The 14,835-nt window shown below is 58.9% G+C and overlaps 1 protein-coding gene across 2 annotated transcripts in view; it reads right to left on the reverse strand.

Annotated features, from left to right (window-relative positions):
- Positions 1-14,304, reverse strand: part of CASTOR2 (cytosolic arginine sensor for mTORC1 subunit 2) — a 57,407-nt gene extending 43,103 nt beyond the window's left edge. For both annotated transcript variants that reach the window (XM_042971475.1, XM_042971476.1), the window contains exon 1: positions 14,143-14,304. In XM_042971475.1, the coding sequence (XP_042827409.1) occupies positions 14,143-14,255 (113 nt within the window). In that variant the 5' untranslated portion in view covers positions 14,256-14,304. The remainder of the gene's footprint in view (positions 1-14,142) is intronic.
- Positions 14,305-14,835: the final 531 nt, after the last annotated feature.

Genomic DNA, 14,835 nt, shown 5'->3' on the forward strand with positions numbered 1-14,835 from the left:
ATTTCAGCTGCTGTGAACAGCCTGCTAGGAACATGGGTGTACAAAGAGTTCTTCGAAATCCTGCTTTCAATCCTGGGTATAGACGGCCAAGCGGGGGATTTTGCTAGTGTCTATTTTCCACACCTTATTCTCTCTCACTTCCTTTTCTACCGGGCCCTACCCCCAGCCGTCCTCTTCCTTGTCTGCCCTCCCGCCCTGGTAGCTTTCTTTGGCCCTGGGATTAGGCCGACAAATGGATCCCAACCAAAGAGCCTGGGCAGACCCCCTCAGCTCCCGTGGCCACCCTGTCTTCCCCTCATACCCTCACCCTTGGCCATTCCCTCCAGCCCCCATGCTGCCCCAGCACACCATGGGCTGCACCGCCCAGGCCTCTGTGCTTCTGCACATGCTGTTCCTTCCCTGTGCTCGAGCACGTCCTTCTCTCCAGACTACGGTGTGATTAAGGGTTTACAGAGCTGTCTACCCCCACCTGGCTGTCCCCAACTCCAGGGCTGGGGTCCGAGCCCCCGTGGAACCAGCACTCAGCATAGGCTTGGCATCCAGACCCACTTGTGAGCTGGTGAGGAAGGAGGAAGCCTCAAGGGCCAGGTATAAGGAAGTCACAGACAGAAAGGGAGAACCTTCCCCCCTGTGCAGGCCCTGACTTCCCCAGCCACCGTCCAAAGGGCCTGATGCCCCTCAGGGTGACAGATGAGCCCTCGGGAGGCTGGAGAACAGGCTTCCCAGAGACATGCTCACCTGAGCTGCTCCCACGGGACCCTCCTTTGCGGGAGCAGGGGCGAAGTGTGGAGGAAACCTGCCCTCACAGGGACAGACGGCTCTTTGTGGGGCAGGGGTGGGGGTGATGCGAGAACCTTTACTCTATGGGAGGATTCAGGGGTCCCGGCTTTTGGGAACAAGCACTCCTTGGGGCGTTAACACAGGGCGTTTTCCCAATGCTTTGAGTTTTCTGGGACATTCTAGCAGCACAAATGCAAAGCAGGCCCACGGTACAGGGGGACACGTGGGATCTTACAAATGCCACCGCCTCCAGGTCCCGTGACCCTGACCGCGCTGGGCTCCGGACCAGGCACCCACTGAGACCTTGATCTGTGTGACCACACTAACCCTGCGAACAGCCCTGTGATGCGGACGCTAGCACCTTCTCTGTTTTCCAGGGGAACCTGACTACAGGCGGTTAAACCAGGCTAATTTGGACTGAAGGGCTGGGGGAGGGAAATGGCCAGAGGGAAGCTGAGGGGGGGGGTGAAGAGTATTTAGAAAGAACAGATAAAAAAAGAAACGTGGCTTCACTGCCTTCAAGCGCGGGTCCTCCTGACATCTGGGCCACCCACCGGGGGCCTGCGGAGGCCCAGCTCCGGGAGCTGATACGGCAGCCTGTCATTTACAGGTGACCCCTGCAACCCCTCTGGTCCCCTCGCTCCCATCTGTGACATTCTGGGTGGGCAACCTGTCCCCAAAGGATTGCTGAGCTGAGAGGGGCGGGGGGAGGGCATCCAGCCGTGGTGGGTGCAAACGAGTTCTCCCAGACAGTTCACCATGGAGCCCTCCCCCCACCTCAGAGCTGCACCTGCCTGGGGCCGAGCCGTGGGACGGGGAGACAAGAATCAGGGACAGGTCCCAGCTCCCGGATGGGAGGGCTGGGGCCATCTCCCGTCCCTCAGTGCCCTGACCCAGTCTCACCCCGACCCAGTCTCACCCCTGAGGCGGTTACGGGAGGCAAGAGTCCAAGGAGCCTTCTGAAACCTTCCCCTGCCCCGCAGCTCCATGGCAGTGTTCCAGGTCCTCCTGCAGGCTCCAAATTCTGACCCTTGAGAAGAACGGGAGTCACTGGGGCTCCTCCCTACTGTCACGGCTCACACAGCCAGGGTGACAGCTCTGTACCCATCCCGAGGCCTCTGACGCCACGTTTAGACTCGCCCACAAACCACGCAGTGTGGACACGCAGGACTCTGTCTGCATCCTGAAGACGACGGAGAGGGGTCAAGGCTGTGCAGGGACCCCCAGGGGGGATGGGCACGGAAAAGTCCCTATGCTCAAGGCCACCTGTGATTGCAAACACAGCCCCTGCCCTTGTCGGGCTGGGCCTTTTGTGACGCTTGCCCTCACTTGGGCAGAACCTCCCCAGGCTGCCTTGTGCCACCAGCTGACCTGTGTTCTAGACGAGGACCCCAGGGCAAGGCCGGGGCCTGGGACTCAGGTGGCAGGGCCACACTCGGCCCCAGAGCAGGTGACACGTGTGCGGGAAGGGATCAGATTTCAGTGCAGCTGCCCCCTTCAGGGTCCTCAATAAACATCCACTGAATTCCTACGGATAACCAGCTTGCCACGTGCTGGGCGCCTGAGCCCTCGACCTAAAATTTCATCGCCGCAACCCAAAGAGGTTGATTACCATGCTGCCCATTTAAACTTTTTTTTTTTTAATGTTTACTTATTTTTGAGACAGAGAGAGACACAGCATGAACGGGCGAGGGTCAGAGAGAGGGGGAGACACAGAACCCGAAGCAGGCTCCAGGCTCCGAGCTGTCAGCACAGAGCCCGACGCGGGGCTTGAACTCACGGACTGTGAGATCATGACCTGAGCCGAAGTCGGATGCTTAACCGACTGAGCCACCCAGGCGCCCCGCATGCTGCCCATTTTAAAGGTGAGGCCACTGAGCCCCGGGGGGCGGCTCCCGACAACCTGCCTGCGGTCACACCGCTGATCAAGCGACAGACCCGGGAGTGAAAACCCGTTTTCTTGACCGTGGCAGGCACATCCCAGAGAAGCGGCCACTCGCGTAAGATCTTCCGTGCGGAGTTAAGAGCGGGCATGAGTGAAGCGGGGCCCAGGCAGGGAAGGGCTGGGAGCAGGGGAGCCTGCCCGAATCCTGATCTGCTACATGTCTGCTGTGTGACCTGGGGCGGTTACTGGGGCGGGCCCCTCTCCTGCCCACGGAGCCGTGGCAGGGGTGAATGGCGCAAAGCCCCTGGTACATAGTAGGCGCTTCAGAAAGATCGCGGAGGTTAAGCTTTGTCTGCCGTAAATTCCCCAGATCGGTCACCGCATTGGTGACTTTTGAGCTCTGAAGGAAAAACACTGAACTTTGAGAACAAATTTCCACCCGCTGCCTCTGCTGCTCAGGAAAGGGAGTCAACCATGGGGTGGGGAAGGGATCTAAAGGAAGGCTGAGGCCCTGACAGTGGAGGGGAAAGTCCAGGGGAGCGTCCAGGAGGCCCGGCCTGGTTTCAGGGGAGAGCCAGCCTTTGAGGGAAAATTAACCCTACCTTGAAAATCAGCACCTGGTTACAGCCCAGGGCTCGGCCAGTGCAGAGGGAGGGCTGACCTCACTCGCCCTCCCTCCTTGGCTCCCTCCCTCCCTGCTCATCTCCTGGCAGCCCCCAGCTCAGATCAGGTGGCTACAGCCTAGACTGGGTCAGAGAGGGGGCCGCTCTCCTCCAGAGACACCTCACTGGGGCCCCCCCACCAGGTGTGGCCACCCCAGGGCCGATGTACCCTCTAGAAGCTCACCCCTCCAGCAAACACCTGTTCAAGACCGGTGACAACCAGAGCAGTCTCTGAGGGCCCCAGGAGGCACCGGAACCCATATAGGACACGTCCTCACCTCCACTCACGGGTGTGACCACGCAGGTGACCCCAACTTCCCGCCAGCTCGGGACCAGAAGGACTATGGGACGGGCCGGCCGCAGGCTAGGCGTTTACGCAGGCTATCATTTCCCCAGAATCCTGTTTGCCCACAAAGCAACAGAGTGGCTCTGAGGTTCGGCAGCCCTGGCCGTTGTCACCCAGTAAGGGCCTCCAGGCTCCTCCCCACACTGAGCTCACGTGGTAGTCGGTGACTCCACAGCCAGCGGCCCCAGGTTCAAATCCCCATACCTCGGGTATGTTACAAGGTACAAGTGGTGCGGAAAACAGCCCGGTGTTTCCTCAAAACGTTCAGTGCACAGGGGCGCCTGGGGGGGGGGGGGGCTCGGTCGGTTGAGCGCCCGACTCTTGATTTGGGCTCAGGTCACGATCTCACTGTTGGTGGGTTCGAGCCCCGCCTCGGGCTCTGTGCTGGCAGTGTGGCGCCTGCTTGGGACTCTCTCTCCCTCTCTGCCCCTCCCCTGCTCTCTGTCTCTCAAAATAAGGAAAGAAACTCTAGAGAAATTGTGTTCAAAAATGTCAAGCGCAGAGTCACCGTGCGATGGCGTATGATGTCTACGCCCATTCCCAGGTACACAAACACCCAAGAGCGACGGAAACACGGGTCGACGCCAGCAAGTGCACACAGGTGTCCACAGCAGTGTTAGTCATGACGGCCAAACTGTGCCATTCCACATGGCCATCCGTGGGCGAATGAGCAAAAGGCGGCACGGCCATACAGTGGAGTATTATTCAGCCGTGAAAAGGGACGGCGTCCCGACACGAGCCACAGCGGGAAGGAGCCTTGAAAACAGAACGCCAAGTGAAGGAAGCCGGTCGCAAAGAACCATGTGGTGCGACTGCCTTGAAAAGAAACGTCCGGAAGAGGCAAATGCACAGAGACAGACGGAAGGTAGACGGGTGTTGCCGGGGGCTGGGGAAGCGGGGGGTGGGGGGGAGGGCGGGCACTGCTTAACGGGTGTGGTTTCTTGCGGGTGACGAGAATGTGTTGGAATTAGACAGGCGTGATGGTTGCACAACTCCGTGGGCACACTGGATGCCAGCAAGTCGTAAACTTGAAGACAGGGAACTGCATGGTATGCGAATTAGATCTCAGTAAAGCGGTTATTTAAAAAAAAAAAAACAACCCTACTCTGAGGCGCCTGAGTGGCTCAGTCGGTTGAGCGTCCGACTTTGGCTCAGGTCACCATGTCACGGTTCGTGAGTTCGAGCCCCGCGTCGGGCTCCCTGCTGTCAGCCCAGAGTCCGCTGCGGATCCTCTCTGCCCCTCCCCTGCTCGCCTCTCTCTCTCTCTCTCTCTTTCACAATAAATAAACTTTGAAAAACAAAATAAAACACCCCCTACTCTTCCCTTATCGGCCTCTGTGATCTGGGGCAAGGAACTGATCCATGCGATGCCTCAGTTTCCTCCTCTGGGAAATGGGGCCAGTGACGGTACCTACGTGATAAGGGCCACGGTGAGGACCAAGTGAGCTAACAGAACACGTTCTGAGCAGCTGTCTTGCCGGACGTCAGCTCCTTCCCTCGGCCTGAATCCGCCATCCAGCCCTTCGGCTTCCACATGCTCTCCAGGCTCCTGGGGCTTTTTTTCTCTTTTCATAAAATTTTTGCAAAGCACACGTGACATAAAACTCACCACCTGAACCGTTTCTAAGTGCGCAGGTCGGTAGTGTTACGTGCATCACATCACATCGCTGTGCGACATCTCCCCGGAACTCTCCTTATTTTGCAAAACACAAGCTCAGCACGCGCGCGAAACAACAACCTCCCCAGCCGATCCCCCCCTCTCCCCAGGCCCTGGCGGCCGCCGGTCTACCTTCTGCGTCTACACATCCGGCCACTCTAAGTACGTCACGTGAGTGGCATCGGGCAGTACAGTATATGTCCTTTTGTGAATGGCTTATTCCACTTGGTGTAATGCCCTCCGGGTTCATCCACGGCGTAGCAGGTGTCAGAACCTCCTTCCTTTTTAAGGCTGACGGGTATTCCATTGAACGTATGCACCACATGTGACCCGTGGACGGACACAAAGCTGCTTTTGCCTCTGGGCTATATTATGAATACTGCAGCCCATAAACATGGGTTTAAGCATAGATCTTAAGCATAGATCTCAGAGGTCGGAGTATGTCCAATATATTGCATTTAAGGCAAGGGTGAGTGTAAGGCATCTAGAGGTGAGTTTCCTCTTGTAAGTTCTTTAAGTTTATTTATTTTCAGAGAGACAGTGAGAGCAAGTAGGGGAGGGACAGAGAGAGACAGAGAGAGAGAGAGAATTCGGAGCAGGGTCCACACCATCAGCGCACAGCCCTAGGCGGGTCTCAAACCCACAAATCACAAGATGGTGACCTGAGCCGAAATCAAGAGCCGGACGCTCGAACAACTGAGCCATCCAGGCGCCCCTCCCCTCAAACGTTTTCATCGAACGCACTCACAACAAACTGTGCACGGTCAGCTGCCATACATCTCAGTGGGCCTGTCTGGTTGCTGGACGATCAGAATGGGCCCCAAGCACTGGCGGGACCGGGCGGGTCCATCCGGGGCTGGTTCCTTGTACCCCCAGAGGTCGTCGTAAGAAAAAACCCTGCAGGCTCTGGGCAGAAATCAATCGGTGCCATAGAGCGCTGGTCCTAAGGCCTGGACGTGCACCTGGAGTGAGGACAGAGGGGGTCAGTCCTCCTAGTCTGTACCCCGAGGTGCCAGTGATCCCAGGACACCACTCACCCAGCCTCAGGGTGGCTTCCTGGAGGAGGTGAGGCAGGAGCCAACCCCCGGGGTCATCCATGTTCAGTCTGAGGACCGGTGAGGGCTGTCGGGCTGGACTAAAGCTGTAGTGACCACACATTCTGGTTTGCCCTGTTGTCCAGGGTAATTATTTTTAGTGCGCCCTGTCATTCTCCAAAGTGTCCCCGTGCGGGTGATAAATTGCAGTCACTGTGTGAGTTACTTGTTGCGTAACAAATTACCCAAAAACTCGGTGGCCTGAAAGTACGTCCAACTTCTATGTCTCTCACAGGTCCTAGGGGTTAGGAAAGTGGGCACTTGCGGAGGAGGACCTCTTAGGAGGCTGCAGTCAAGTGCTGGCCAAGGCTGTGCTCACTGGAAGGCTTGCCTGGGTCAGCAGGGTCTGTTTTCAAGGTGCCTGGCTGTCGGTGGGAGGCCTCAGTCCCCCCTCCACGGGGCTCCTTCGCTGTCCTTGCGACATGGCAGCTGCCCCCACGGAGCAAGGGACCCGAGGGAGACAGGGAGACAGAGACTGAGAGACACGGCCAGACAGAAGCTATCCGTTTACGTCCGAGGCTCAGAGGCTTACACCATCATCTCTGCCACCTTCTGCTTGTTCGAAGAAAGTCGCTAATCCAGGCCCCACTTCAATGAAGGGGAGCCCTGGCTTCGGAAGGGAAAAGCGTCGAAGAATTTCGGATGTTTAACAACTACCGCTTCTAAAATAGGGCATGTGTGCTGCAGAGACGGGACAGAGCCAGACAGGACAGAGGAAATCAGACTGAGCATTCACGATGCCAGGGGAGAAGCAGGTGATGGTCTGAGAAGGGCTTTTGAGCAAAGCAGAGTGAACCGTGACATCTGCCCCAGCACCAGACTCCATTGGGGCCACACAGCCTCCGCTCAGCCCCTACCTGACCCACTGCCCCCTTCCTCTGGGTTTCTCACCCTTGATCTCGGGTGGAGAATGCACTTTTTCTTCCCACTGGACAGAAGCTCCGTTTGTGTTTCCCGCTGGGCCCTGCACACAGCAGGTGCACGCTGCCAGGTTTCTGCATGAACGAAACGCCCATGTGCACCAAGCACAAGTTGTCGTCCCACCGACCACAAGTCACAGCCTGTGCTCTGCACACACCTCTCCTTCCAGACTCTAGGCCTTTGCTCGTGCTGTGTCCCCTGCCCGGAGTGCTCTGGCTGTGCTTGCCACTTGCACAGCCCTGGAGGCAGAGGGACCCAGGGGAAAGCCGTCTGGCTAAATCAGGGGAGAGATGAGAAGGACGGGCCATGGCGGGAGCAGGGGGCAGTGGGCACGGGCGAGGACAGGTAGACCACGCCAAACAGCTGGATGTGGGGCAGGCCAAGGACAATGCTGTGCCTTCCACACCTGGCGCCCGGCAGCTGGGGCCCCCCCGTGCTCTCCACGCATACCCTCCCGACCCACCGGTGCCCACCCCCTCCAGCTGCCTGTCTTCCCTCATCCTCCACACCTCCACCCCCCCGCCGTCCTCCCATTCTGCCCCGGCTCAGCTCAAATGGTGCCGTCTCCTCCAGGAAGCTTTACCCGCTTGCAGCTCCGGGGTCCTGTAGCATTTTGGCCTCCCCTTGCCGAGGCTAAGTGACCCAGGTCCTCAGGCAGGTTCCTGGAGAGCAGTGACAGAATCTCCACTTGCTAGAATCAGAGTGTATGCATGTGCGGAGCCGTAAAAAGTCTCCTAACCCTGGGCTTTTCCACGTCCGCCCTGGCACTCGCCAGCTTAACCAGGGCATCTTCTCTCAGCTAACGCTTATCGGAGCTTATAGCGGACCAGACTCCGCTGAAGCGCTTGTCATGTCTTGTTAAGTCCTCACGGCGGCCTAGACAGTAGGCATGATCATGATCCCCGTTTGAGAGGTAAGAAACTGACAGCACAGAGACGTCAAGCAACTTGCCCAAGGTCACACAGCCAGGAGGCAGCAGTGCTGGGATGCCACCCGAGGTGCCCGGTCCCAGGCCCGGACACTGCTGCAAGCCCACCTTTGCCTAAACTGCAAGCAAGTGGTGGCCTCAGCCCAAGGCACTCAGGAAAACGATGAGGGCTTTGGATGGACTTTTTGCAATTTTGAGCTTTTCTCTTAGAGATGCTTCTTTTTAAAATTTATCTATCTATCTGTCTGCCTATCTATCTATATACCTGCCTATCTATCTATATGCCTATATGCCTGCCTATCTATCTATCTATCTATCTATCTATCTATCTATCTATCTATATGCCTATATGCCTGCCTATCTATCTATCTATCTATCTATCTATCTATCTATCTATCTATCTATATGCCACAATGCCACGACTGTGAGATCACGACCTGAGCTGATATTAGGAGTCAGATGCTCATCGACTGAGCCACCCAGGCACCCCTCCTAGAAATGCCTCTTAAATCTTCAGCGCTCACGATGGCTTGTTGGCAAGATTTCCCACAGGCAGCAACACGAACGGGCGCGCACAGGTCAGAACGCACCCGACACCTACAGGCTGTGGGTCTGGCCCAGGTGGGCGGTGTGGGTTTTTGTGGGCACTGCTTACCACATACTCACCTGGGCGCTTTTTCTGCCAGTCGAATGAGATGCACTTCCTTGGGTGGAATTTAAAGATAAGAGCATTTTATGGGCAAAAAAAAAAAGGGGGGGGTGGAGGGGGTCTTACAGCTTCCTGCCACCTGAATGCATCTCAGGATGATGACCTTGCCCCTGTCCTCCCTCTGCTGCTATGACCTCTCAGCGGCACCTCTGCTAAGTGGCCCCTGGGGACGGGGCATCCAAGCCGGCGGGCCCTTAGGCCTGGCTGCCTGGTCATCAGGACAGCTTTTACCGCCTTACTTCTTGGGTTCAAATCCCAGCCCTGCCCCTTCTGTGTGTTCCTTGCTTTCCTTATCTGTAGAATGGGAATATTCCAACTCTGACTCGGAGCGGTCACAGTTTTCACTATATACTCATCAGTGGACCCCAGCTCTGCCTTATAGGGCCGCGGAGAGCAAATCTGAGTCCTACAGGACACTGGTGGGCTTCCACCTCCTCCTGGCCCTGAGTCCCCAGGCGGCGGGCCCCTCCTGCAGCGATGGATCTTGATTGGTCTGCGATGGTCTCATCCCCTGCGCAGTGACCGGTTCAGGCCTGTTCATGTGACCCAGTTCTGCTCCAGGAGGCGGTGCAGGAGCAGAGCGGACTGGGGAGTGTTCCTGGAGAGGTTTCTCAGAGACATTCTGGAGGCAAGGGGCCTTTCCCTCCCTTCGGTTTCCTCCTGAGCTGCCAATAAAGCCTGCAGCTGCCCCGGCCATTCCAGAGGGAGCCACACCGTCATGCCAAGGATGGCCAAAGACAAAGATGGGGAGACCTGGGTCCTTGAGGACATCACCAAGCCTTTAAGTTATTAACCTTAGAGCAGCCCTGCCTCCCACCTCTTATCACACACACTTATTATTTAGGCCAGAAAAGTCAAGGCTTTTTGTTGTCTGCAGCCCAAAGCAGCCTGCTGATATCTCGTGGCTGGGATCTTCTTGAGATCAAGCCCATCGTCGCGAAGGAAGGGTCTAAGCTCGGCTTGTGCACTCAGGGAAGACTTCTTGGAGGAGGTGAGGTGAAAATGGAATCTAAAAAGAATGAGCCGGCGGAGGAAGGGGGAAGGGTAAAGAATAACATCCCGGGCAGACAGAACAAAGGTCTGAGGCTTTGGGCCATAGGGCGTGTGTGCGTGCACACGCACGTGCACGCAGGAGAAATAATCTCTGTGGCTGAGGCCGGGACAGGTGAGGCTGGGGAGGGGAGGGCAGGGCTGCAGGGAGCCCTCAGCTGGGCTGCAGAGCCCCAGGTTACCCCGAAGGCAGAGAAGTTCCGTGGATGGCCTTGATTTTATTCACTCAGGGTCTCGCCCTCCTGCGCGCGGTGCCGTGGGCGGGATCCAGCCATACCCAGATGCTGCCCTACACCTCGGCAGGGGGCAGGGGGCGCTGGGTCTCGCTTCTCCAGGTGCCTCTTCCAGCCCCCAGGGCACTCCGACGAGACTGGCTGAAATCTGGGTCACTCTGTGCAGGAGTCGGACATCCATCAAACAGGCAGTTACTAAGCGCCTACAAAGCAGTGTGCTAAGCACAGCGGAGAAAGGACCTGGTTCAAATCCCAATTCTGTCTCTTCCCAGCTGTGTGACCTTGAGCAAGCCGCCTTCCTTCTCCAAACCCAGCATCTGTCCCTCTTGGTAAGGGAGGGTGAAATCAAAGGTTTGCTCCCGTATCTCTGGTACTGGGTGGGGGGTGGAGGGAAGTAGTGAGCAAAACGACTCTCAAAAAACTTCCTGAGGGTAAGGCTGGCGTCTGGGTGGGAGAGAAAGAAGCCAACAATACGCTGTGCAGGACGATGGCTGAACAGGGAGGGAGCACCTGAACGGGGCGGTGTGGAAGTGCCAGGTGGAGGTGGCAGGTGACCAGCGGCGAGGCGAGCCGAGCCGAGCCGAGCCGAGCGGTGAGCATTCCTGGGAGAGAAAAGGCCCACAGGGGCAGGACGGAAGGGATACAGGAAGCCTAGGGCTTGGGCTCTGTGCTCCTAAAGGCTCTGGAACAGCGTGCGGCCCACAGGAGAGCTGGACCTAACTGTTGAGCCCTGGAATAGCAAGTCTCTGGGCTTCAGCCAGAAAGCTGTGGCTTCGAATCCTGCCTCTGCCACTTCGCCCGCGTGACCTTGAGCAAGCCGCCTGACCTCTGAGCCTCAGACTCCTTCTTTGCAGAGGAGGTGTAAAAACCCAATTCGCGGAGCGGTGGACCGGCGTGTGCAGGAACTTGGGACTAGGATCCCCTTCCCGCCTGGCTAACTCCTATTTGAAACCCCTAAGGTCCCAGGCCGCCTCCTGCAGGGAGCCTCCCAGGCTTCCCGCAGGCCTGTCTGCTACCCCACCTGACCCCCTTCCCTGACTCCACCTTGCTCTATTGTAGCTGTGTCTTCCTTCTCTCCCATCAGGCTCTGGGCTCGGAAGAGGGAGGGGCAGGGTATCTCGGCATCTCTTAGATCCAGCGGCACCCCCACCCAGAGTGGGGTCCCTGCCAATGCGACGTCTTCCCCAACCCTCCACCCAGGTGGAAAGTAGAGGGAAAAAGTGATTAAGTCTGCTGGGGATAAAGAGAAGTGGGGGCGGGGGATGTCAGGAAAGGTTCAGGGTGGTATCACTACCTCTTGAGGGGTGAACAGAAGTTTACTGGCAGAGGGGCATGTTTCCGGGCAGAATCGGAACTACGAAAGCACAGAGGTGTGAAGGGAAGGAAAAGGAAATTGTGGGTGCCCAGAGTATTGGCCAGAATGGGTAAAGATCGAGGATTCTGGACCTAGATCCCAAAGGCCATGCCAAGGATATGACCCTACAGGAAGCGGTGGAGAATCTGTTAACAGGGACGCTGGGGGAGGGGGGTGTATGCGTCTATACTGCACTAGCTTGGGCTAAAGTTAGGTTGGGGGAGGGGTGGGGCAAACGACAGGGCTATGGGCCACCACGTGGGGGCAGGGGCTGGTGGAAGAATCAAAAAGGAGCAAAAGTTTGCCCTGGAGGACTTTTTATCGAAAATAGCTTCGATCATAAAGCCAATGGCCACAATCATTCCATGCTGCACACAGCAGCCCTGGGAGAAGCAGGGGGCCAGATGGTGCTGTCTTCATCACAGACAGAGGGAGAGCCAGAGGAGGAAAGGGACCCTGCCATGGTCACGGTCACGGTCACTCAGGCAGTGAGGGGCCAGGGGCAACCTGAAGGCAGTGTTCCGGCCCAGAGTGCAGAAGAGGCAAGCACCTTCTGGAGCCAGACCCTGGAGAACAAGGAGATGACCTTTGACCTCTGAGTCATCTGGAGCCTGGACTGGTCACCTGGGCCACAGACCAGCTGCCTCCAGCAGGGGACAGAGAAGGGGGACTCAGGACTCAATCCTGTGGTCCGACAGGTCAACAGGGGCTCACTGCTCCCCCCACCTCCTTCCCCCCCTCCTGCTCCCCCCTCCCGCTCCCCCCTCCCAGCATGTCTGTCTGTGAGTCCTCTAGACCAGACCCTGCGGTGGGGGCTGAAGAGGGCCAGTCCCTACACAGAAGGTGAGGGGCAGAGGGAGGGGCTCTTTGCTGCCCTTCTAAGAAGCCCCCAAATGCCCCCTCCTCCCAGCACCCACCCAGGCCCCACACAGCCACAGCCTGAGTCATCATCCTGGTTTGAATGGTAGCCGGCACATCAGCCAGGGGGCTGCCTGGGGCTGAGGGCCAAGGGTTGGAAAAACAAGGCCGGTTTCTCTCACCTCCAGCCTCGGAAGCAAGCGCAAGACAGGCTAGGGAGTGGGGGGCAGAGGGCAGGTAGAGGAGGGTTGGGGGGGGGGTCAAGAGCCAGAGGGGGGCCGAGGGGGGGAAGGTTCAGAATTTCAGCTGTTGGCTTTTGTTTTCAAATGACCTGTTTAATAATTACCTTTGCAATCAAAGGAGCCCAGGGCCCAGCAAAGGAGAGGTTTTCAACCCTCCATACCCCACCGAGCAGCCGGGAGAAGAAAGTATACAAGATCCCACCGGCGGATCTGGCTCGCTCCATCTGGCAAACAATGGCGGGACTAAACTGCCCGCTCAGACACACACATCAAAGTGAGATTTCCAGGCAAGAACTTTAACAGGCAGATAAGAGGCTCGGATGGAATTATTTCCCTGCATCCCCAGAGCTTCCCTGGGCTCAGCGCCCAAGGGGGCAGCCTTAGGGGCCTGTCATTTTAACCTTAACCTTGACCTGTAACGTACTCATTCATTTTGCAGCCAGGGGGAACCGCCTCGGCCCCAACCCCGAAAAACCCAACCAGCAACAACTTCATGGCTTTGAACAGTCACAATGGTGGACAAACAAGGGATTTAAGTTACAGCGGCCAGCTCGCACTCACACTCCATGGGGCTCCGGCACCATAAAAAACACACCCCAAACCAAGCACCCACGGGGGGGCTCACACAGTCAGATCCTGACCCGGCAGGAGAAAATCCAACGTGGTTTTTTTTGTTTGTTTGTTTCTTCCCCAACCTCCCAAGGCCTTCAACTATTTTTCCCCCTGCAGCATCCAAGCCCAGCCTCGAGGCTGAGCCATAAACACGCCTGCTCCTCCCCCTTCCACGGTTCGGCAACCCCCCCCCCCCCCAACCTTCCTGGACCTGGAGGAGAAAGAAACACCGCGACCCTCACCCGCAGCCCCTCCTCGGGCCCTCCCCACGGCCTCGCGCGCCGTCCGCAGCCCTCACAGACACCTTGAGATAAACACCCACTAATGATTTTATGATTTTCTGCTCTCTGGGTAGCCGCGCTCAGCAGAATCCCTCCCCCGGCCCTGGCTACGGGGGCCGGCCCAGCCGAGGGATTGGGGGATGGGGGTGTTAGTTTGTTTTTTCCACTGCCGCGTCCCCACACCTGTTTTTCATTCATTCATTCGTTCGTTCATTCATTCACGGATTCGTCACTGCAGCCTCCCCGGCCCTTCGGATCTCGGGGAGGGGATGGGAGGGAGCGGGCCGAGATGCGGCGGGGGGTGGGGGGGGGCGCGGGAGACGGCGGCGGGGGTGCATCGAGGCGGGGCTCGGGGTGGAAGGACCCCGCTCGAGGGCAGATCGGGCGGCTTCGTCGAAAACAAGGCGGGCGGCGGGGCGGGGGCGCTCCTCGGGGCTCGAAGTTGTTTTCCGAGCCGCGGCGGCGAGGACAGCCGCCCGGGTGCGCCTCTTTGTCTCTCCCCGGCCGGCGCCGCGTCCCCGCGCGCTCACCTGGTCTTGGAGGACAGGAAGGCAAGTTTGATCAGGCCGTAGGTGAAGAGCGGGATGCTCTCCTTGGCGACGCTGGCAACTTGCAGCCGGTGCTCCAGGATGTGGAGTTCCATCGTCCGCCCGCGCTCCGCGGCGGCTCATCGGCGGGGGGCGAGCCGCGGCCCCCGCCCCCTGCGCGCCCTGCCGGCACCGAGCGCCGCGGGCGGCCGGCCCGGGGACCGGGAGCTCGGCGCCGGGCGGCCCGGGACGGACAAAGGGGAGGCCCGCCGAGCCGCGAGGGGCCGCGGGCGGCGGGCGGGCGGCGGGCGGGCGGCGGGCGGGCGGCGGGCGAGGGCGGCAGCGCTGGCGGAGCGGCGGCGCGCGGCGCCCGGCGCGGAGAGCAGCTGGTGTTCGCTGTAACAAACAACTTGCCACTCAAACGCCGGCCCGCTGGGCATGCGCGGCCGCGGCGGGGCGTGCCGGGACTTGTAGTCGCGCGCGGCCGGGGCGCCGCCGGCCGGGGCTGTCGGGGGCTGGGCGGCCGCGCGAGGGGCCGGCCCCGCGCCCGCGGAAGGCAGCAGCGCGGGCGCCCGCCGGGCCGCAGGGGAGGCGGGGTAGGAGTGGGGGGGGGGGCGGTGCGGAGCAGGCCGGGGGCCGCTCGGGCCAGCCTGGGCCTAGCTGCGAGCTCTCACTCCGAGCCGAGCTCGGGACCTG

This window comes from Panthera tigris, chromosome E3 (assembly GCF_018350195.1).
Source record: "Panthera tigris isolate Pti1 chromosome E3, P.tigris_Pti1_mat1.1, whole genome shotgun sequence".
Lineage (NCBI taxonomy): Eukaryota > Metazoa > Chordata > Mammalia > Carnivora > Felidae > Panthera > Panthera tigris.